The sequence below is a fragment of the Camponotus floridanus genome, unplaced genomic scaffold (genome assembly GCF_003227725.1).
Source record: "Camponotus floridanus strain SB8 unplaced genomic scaffold, Cflo_v7.5 scaffold94, whole genome shotgun sequence".
In the NCBI taxonomy this organism is placed as follows: domain Eukaryota; kingdom Metazoa; phylum Arthropoda; class Insecta; order Hymenoptera; family Formicidae; genus Camponotus; species Camponotus floridanus.
Genome location: NW_020229865.1, coordinates 88484 through 96420, shown reverse-complemented (window position 1 = coordinate 96420; position 7937 = coordinate 88484). Strand labels below are relative to the sequence as shown.

General features: G+C 32.2%; 1 protein-coding gene across 1 annotated transcript; it reads right to left on the bottom strand.

Annotated features, from left to right (window-relative positions):
• Positions 1-5585: 5585 nt before the first annotated feature.
• LOC105250574 lies at positions 5586-7655 on the bottom strand. The gene is made up of 2 exons (XM_025415027.1): positions 7367-7655; positions 5586-7201 (listed from the first exon to the last, which is right to left on the bottom strand). Exons 1-2 carry the CDS (start codon positions 7653-7655, stop codon positions 5586-5588), a joined length of 1905 nt encoding a protein of 634 aa, XP_025270812.1.
• Between the last annotated feature and the right edge of the window lie 282 nt (positions 7656-7937).

The following is a 7937-nucleotide window of genomic DNA, read 5'->3' as shown; positions in this document are numbered from 1 at the left end:
TCTAGCAGCTGTTAAATATAGCATAACTTGGCCATGAATCATACATATTAGTAAACATTTTTGGCAACTAAGCGGCATTTCATACCAATTGCACTGGTAATACGCATTTTGAACATTTATACACTAAATGAAATAAATAAATAGTAAAAAAATTTTATTTCAATACAAAAATTTTTTATCAATAATGTCAAATGGAAAATACAAATCCTATCAGCATGTAGTATGAATAAATACATTTGATTGTATGTGTATAGTTTAAAAAGATTGCATGCGTATTAAAAAAATCTATTAGTTGATTATACAGCGTGTGTCAAAAGTTCCGGGACGGCTGGATAATTTGAAAAATACGCATCACAGAGGAAAATGACCTAGACAAAAGTTGTAGGATTTTTCCCGGGCAATCCGACGGTGACCTTAGATTTGACCTTGGATAGTCATTTGAAGATCACATAAAGATTACCTTCAATTTCTTAAATGGAACCCCCTATTTTTCATTGCATATTCTTGTAGCTTATCTCGAGAGCTTTCCAAAACACTATAATTAAGTACCTTTTTATTAAGTACTTTTTGAGTTATAAGGCTTGAAATAATTTCTTAATTTTACATAAACCATAAAATATCTAGTAAACCATTCATTTTTCGATTATCTTACCTTCATACTTTTATGTACAAAATAATGAGAGGAATCAATTGGTGTAAAGAAAACACATAGTTGTTTCTAAGGAAAAATATGTAATTTGCAATTAACAATTCCATATTTTTTCTTAAAAACAACTGTATGTTTTCTTTACACCAATTGATTCCTCTCATTATTTTGTACATAAAAGTATGAAGGTAAGATAATCAAAAAATGAATGGTTTACTAGATATTTTACGGTTTATGTAAAATTAAGAAATGATTTGAAGCCTCATAACTCGATAAATGCTTGAGGGAAAAATATTTTATTATAGTGTTTTTGAAAGCTCTCGAGGTCAGCTATAAGAATATACAATCAAAAATAGGGGTTCCCATTAAAAAAAAACACTTTGACCTTCAAATAACCTTGTAGGTCGATCTCAAGGTCGAATTCAAGGTCACCATCAGATAGATCTCTCGAAATCATGCAAATTTTGTCTGAGCCATTTTTTTGTACAAGCACATCCCTACGTTTTAAAAGGGTGGGACGGGTGGTCTGAAACACCCAGTATATGTATATATATTCGAAAACTAACAAGGGGAGGCTACGCTCTGCTCTCCGCCGATTTTAATGAAACTTACAGGAGTTGTAGGAGATATGTAGTTAATACCTGTAAAGCCCTTTTTCTGGATGGGCCCTGGAAGTCAAGTTATAACCAATTATATGGGGATCTCTTCGTTAAGTAGCATTGTGATAGAGGCACTTATAAAAGTGAGCGTAGCACAGCAGATAAGACATTTCCCTGTAAGTCTCTGAATCGCTGGTTCGATCCCAATCGGTGGCAAGTTTTTTTTAAAATTATATTATTTTTTTTATTCTTATATTGTTTTTTTATTGTTATATTGTTTTTTTTTATTGTTATATTGTTTTTTAAATTTTGTTGTGTAATAAATGAATAAAGAAAAAAAATAAAAGAAAGAAAATAAGAGAAACCTTTAACAATAAGAGATAATAATTATATATTGTATATATATATATATATATATATATATATATATATATATATATACAGGGTGTCAATTAAGTCCCGGGACGGCTGAATATTTTCTCATGTAAGGTATTTTTGAAAAAGGTCAAGGTCATTTCTGAAGTAATTTTCAACGAGGAATTCAACGGTGACCTTCAATTTGACCTTGAGCTTGACCTTCAAGGTTATTTGAAGGTCAAAGTGTTTTTTTTAAATAGGAACCCCTATTTTTGATTGTATATTCTTATAGCTGACCTCGAGAGCTTTCCAAAACACTATAATAAAATATTTTTCCCTCAAGCATTTATCGAGTTATGATGCTTCAAATCATTTCTTAATTTTACATAAACCGTAAAATATCTTGTAAAATATTCACTTTTCGATTATTTTACCTTAATACTTTTATGTACAAAATAATGAGAGGAATCAATTGGTTTAAAGAAAACATACAGTTGTTTTTAAGAAAAAATATGGAATTGTTAATTGCAAATTACATATTTTTTCTTAAAAACAACTATATGTTTTCTTTACGCCAATTGATTCCTCTCATTATTGTGTACATAAAAGTATTAAGGTAAAATAATCGAAAAGTGAATATTTTACAAGATATTTTACGGTTTATGTAAAATTAAGAAATGATTTGAAGCATCATAACTCGATAAATGCTTGAGGGAAAAATATTTTATTATAGTGTTTTGGAAAGCTCTCGAGGTCAGCTATAAGAATATACAATCAAAAATAGGGGTTCCTATTAAAAAAAAACACTTTGACCTTCAAATAACCTTGAAGGTCAAGCTCAAGGTCAAATTGAAGGTCACCGTTGAATTCCTCGTTGAAAATTACTTCAGAAATGACCTTGACCTTTTTCAAAAATACCTTACATGAGAAAATATTCAGCCGTCCCGGGACTTAATTGACACCCTGTATATATATATATATATATTACATTATATATTATATGTTTTTACGACAATTTTTCCGATGATACATGTCGTAAAAGCATTTGAAACATAATATTTCCAAACACTGCGCGCAAGAAATGAAAGAAATATTGTTACACTGACATCTTTTTTGACGCAGGTCCGCAGAAAAGCAAGTTTCATTAACGTTTGTAAATATTTTTCTTTCATCAATTAAACGCGATGCAAACCATGCATAGGAAATCATATTCTAAAAAACAGGAGCGCTAAGCTGATGGTGTATTAGCGAGTGAATTTTTAACGCATCTTCCCTAGTGTTTATTTCCTTACCCTCTTGTAACAATTCTGTGCTATTTTGTATTCTTTTAATTAAACATTTTACCTGTCTAAAGAAATATACATCGCATGGCTGACAGAATGGTGTACAATGCGGAGGTATTATCTCTACCGAACTAGTACGATTTCCTGCTTCATCCATAAAAAAATTATTAATTTGCGATGTATCAGTCTGCCCTCCCCACGAATCCAAAATTATCAGAAATTTATTATTTTGGACGTATGGTTTCACAATGTTTTGTACATAGGAAGAAACAAGATCCTTCGTCATTTTCCCCCATTTTGAGGCAGTTACAAAAATATTACCGTATTCCTGTTCTAGTTTTCGAACTCTTTCTGATACCACAGGTCCAAAACAACCTTTTGCCTCTTGCATGCACAGGAATACTTTCGGGAGAAGTTTTTCCGAAGCGGTAATGGTGTATTGAGCAGTGTAACTATGAGTAACTTTATTAAAATCTCCTATATAAACTTCTGTTGTTTTTTCTTCGCGAATTGAAAGCGTTCGTTGTACATCCGCTCTATATTGGCAACCAGTTTGATCCGTATTAATGACAAAGTCTTTATCAAATTCTTTTATGTTTTCTGTCATAAAATTTTGAAATTTGTTAGCTTCTTCCATTATTTTTTCCATTGAAAGACAATTTTTTGATTTAACAAATCGCGTTACTTTTCGTTGTCGTATTCTATTCATCATTTTGAATTTCTTTATCCATCCCAAAGAAGCTGAAAATTTAAAAGATGTATTTGCAAATTGGGATGCCGCAGATAAAGCCCATTCTTGTAAATTTCGAGTTGTTACAGGTTTTTTTTGACATCTACTTTCATAAAATTTATCGTATGTCCATTTATTGATCATTTTCATTTTTTCTGCTGCAGTGCCTCCATTTTTAATATCTTGTTCACTTTTTAAGATCACTCTTATTTCGAAGTCTTGCACTCGCTCTTTGCTGAAGTGTTGATAGACTCCATCGGGGATATTTCTTTGCCATATGAACAGTTTTAATTTTTTCATTTAAGGGAATTATCGATATCGAATTCTTTTCCTCTGGACAATAAATACTATCATCTGCATCGGTATCGGGATCAGATGAAGTATATATTGCATCGTTTTCGTCCAAAATTTCTTCCATTTCTGATTCTATGCTCATATTTTCGTCTGCCAAGAACCATTCCTTTCTTTCTTCGAATTTGTGATTTGTTAGTAGATCTTGGAGGACGTCAACCATTTCTTTACCAAGAAGTTTAGCTCTCTGTGAAATAAATACTTTATTCGGACTGCATGACATAATGTCTTTTTCCGTTAAAATATTTCCGCAAATGTTAAAAGCATCGGCGATAATTTGTTTTGAATATAATTCATTGTCAGATTTTTCTGCCTCCATAATTTTTTCTTATAAATAAAAAAATAAATAAAAAATAATTAATTATATCGTATCCGCAACAAAAAGAAAATAAAATTTTACGGTAGTAAATGATACGAAACAGTAGGAAATCAAAAAAGCATGAGATTTTAAGACCGCAATATGACGCTTTACGCCAAATGGTCGATCTTACAGTTACACTTTACGCCCAATACTTTGCTAATACCGCGAGTACAGACGAATTTCACTGATGTAAAAATAACAATGCCTCGTAAGACGCTCGAAAATTTCGCGTGAGACGGCAAGCTCTGTAGTACAACGGCTCTTAACAAATGAATATAGTAGGCGTTTGACCGCTAATAAACACGTCGAGTGGGAGGCTGGTTGATTTACTTATAGAGTTCACTTGTTGTCACGAATAAACGTAACGAAAACGTTAATGAAACTTGCTTTTCTGCGGACCTGCGTAAAAAAAGATGTCAGTGTAACAATATTTCTTTCATTTCTTGCGCGCAGTGTTTGGAAATATTATGTTTCAAATGCTTTTACGACATGTATCATCGGAAAAATTGTCGTAAAAACATATAATATATAATGTAATATATATATATATCTTAAAAAACTTCAAAGTCGCCAGCAAATAAATAAAACAGAGTAATTAAGGTTGACCACAACTGGCAATTTTAATTCGAAATCAAAATTTCACAACGTTTCGACCATAGGTTTTGGCCCTTTTCAAGTGAACTACAAAAAATTAATTCAATATTACAAAAATAAAATAATTGATTTTGAGATAAGGAGCAAAAGGTTACATACATACAGTAATTTGATTAAAAGTTATATCGTGAAAAATAATCACTTCGTCAAAAATATCATGTCGACCTGTCCTCACCAACACAAAGAGAAAGACTAGACAACCTTTATTATTTTATCATAAATATCGTTTAAATTATCTGTGTCCTTTTGTAAGTTGATCGTGTTGTCAAGCTTTTTTATATAAAACATTTCAGCAAATTCTCTCTTTCTCACGTGTTTCTCGCTATCCGTAAAATAACCGGTGAGGACCAATCGAAGTCATGATTAAAATCAACTTTATGTTTACTAATAACGGAAAAATTGCTTTCATGCACTTTAATGTTATTACGATGTTCTTTTATACGAGTGCATACATGTCTTTTTGTTTGGCCGATATATGACTTATTGCAATTTTTGCAATCTAATTTGTAAACTACTTCCGTCATGTTGTTCGTAGGCAGCTTATCTTTACCGCGTTTAATCAGTACATTGAGTTTTTTAGGAACATTATAAACCACATTTAGGCCTATGTTTTTAAAAACGTGATCAAATTCACGTTTTTGCCATCAACGAACGGCAAAGAAATGTACGAAGATGCCACTGCATTGTCACATTCATTATCAATATTGGCATTATCACGATGTTTCAAGAATTGTAGTCTTTTTTGCACATAACGGTTAATGATTTGGCTCGGAAAACAATTGTTGGAAAGAATCCGCTTAACAGTATCAATGTTCTTCGCATGAAATTGAGAATCAGCCAATAATATAGCGCGGTCAACAAGACTGTAAATGGTGTTCAATTTGTATTTCATCGGATGTTTAGAATGAAAATTAATAAATCTGTTAGAACAAGTGGGTTTCCTAAACCAATCGGTTAGAAGACAACCATCAGATCGAATAACAACCGTGTCGAGAAAGCTGATACAAGAATCACATTCAATTTCATGCGTAAAAGCCAAGCGTTGATGATAATTATTAAAGGTCGATTTTATCATTTCCACTTTAGAGCGTGGAACAATGGTAAAAATGTCATCAACATATCTGTAATAAACCGGCACATTGAAATCCAGCAGACTCAAACAATGTGTTTCCAAGTCATCCATCACAATATCGGCCAAGATAGGTGACAGAGGAGAACCCATAGGACTACCAAAAATCTGTTCGTAAAACTGTCCGTTGAATGTAAAACTAGTAGAGTCCAAAATCATTTCAATCACGTATAAAAACTGTGATAAGTTAAATTTCGTATTAGGCGCGATGTGATTCCAACGTTTAGTGACAGCACTCACAACCAAATCCTTGGGAATATTTGTGAACAATGCAGTGACATCGAGAGAAATCATTATTTCGTCATCTCTAATAATTTTGCCTTTTAAATAATTAGCAAACGTCCAACCATCCTTGATGTGAGATTTAGGTTCCAAGATCGAAATCTTCAATATGTCATGGATGTATTGCGCGACGTTGTATACGGGACTACCGATCGATGACACAATAATTCGCATTGGAAAACCAGACTTGTGAATTTTTGGTAAACCATAACACCGTGGTAAATTACCATTCGTAGAGTTCAATTTTTTATATGTAGACTCATTTATAAGATCATTGCTACGCCACGATTTTACAATAGTATTGATTTTATTAGTTAATTTTCTGATCGGATCCTTATTCAATTTCCTGTAGGTGGATTGATCATTCAGAAGTGCCTCCATTTTTTCCACATAATCAGTCTTATTCATCACCACAGTGACCTGACCCTTATCAGCCCTGGTGACAAACAGATCGTCGTTGTTGTGCAAGAATTGTTTGCAAAGAGAGAGGCTTCCTAGAACATATCTGTCTATACAGTTGACATGCCTTTTCTCACAAAGAAATCTATTGAGAGAATTAGCGACAGAATTTCTGGTACTTGCAATAACGGTAACAGGGATGCGGTTGTAATTAATTTCCAAGTTCTTCAAGGTCTCAAGAACAACGTTAACACGATCTTTCGCGTGAGACTGAAGTAGCGGTAATCCAAAATTGTCACCAAGACTCAAAAGTTCAGACACTCGATCAGGAATGTTTTTATTACTAATGTTAATCAACCATCCGGTTTTGTCAATATTGTTAAAAGGATTCAAAGATGTGTCATATTTGGCTGTCAAATTTTTAAATTTTTTAATTAGATTAGATTTTAATCTGTTAGTGATTATTGAAAACTTACGTTCATTAAAATCAAAAAATTTTTTTAACAAATCACGCGGCACACATTCAAGACCACTTTCAATCCTTCCAACTTTAGCGCGTAAATATTTTAGATTACAATTAAGATCCTTAATTTCAAGATTCAATAATGTATAACGATATCTCGTCTTGGTTTTCTCAAAAATGCGATTAACGCGACTGCTACAAAACTTGATGTTGATCTTTAACTTGCTAATGTGTGACGGAACTAAGTCATATCTCCTGCATCGAAGTAAGAAAATGAGTTGTTGATTGGCAGTGCAGATCTTCCTTTTATTATTAATCCATGACTTCAACAATGTCGTGTAACCTTTGCCGAAATTATTAGTAATCGTTTGGAAAAACAAGTCAGATTGCGGAAACTCCATAATTAGGTCCAGGAGTGTAAATAACTTAAAAAACTTCAAAGTCGCCAGCAAATAAATAAAACAGAGTAATTAAGGTTGACCACAACTGGCAATTTTAATTCGAAATCAAAATTTCACAACGTTTCGACCATAGGTTTTGGCCCTTTTCAAGTGAACTACAAAAAATTAATTCAATATTACAAAAATAAAATAATTGATTTTGAGATAAGGAGCAAAAGGTTACATACATACAGTAATTTGATTAAAAGTTATATCGTGAAAAATAATCACTTCGTCAAAAAT

Excerpts from the sequence above, each read along its gene's own strand:
- LOC105250574 (XM_025415027.1), bottom strand. The coding sequence starts at position 7,655 with ATGGAGTTTCCGCAATCTGACTTGTTTTTCCAAACGATTACTAATAAT. Across the intron at positions 7,202-7,366 it reads TGAAATTAAGGATCTTAATT|CCAAATATGACACATCTTTG; the intron begins GTAATCTAAAAT and ends AAAATTTGACAG.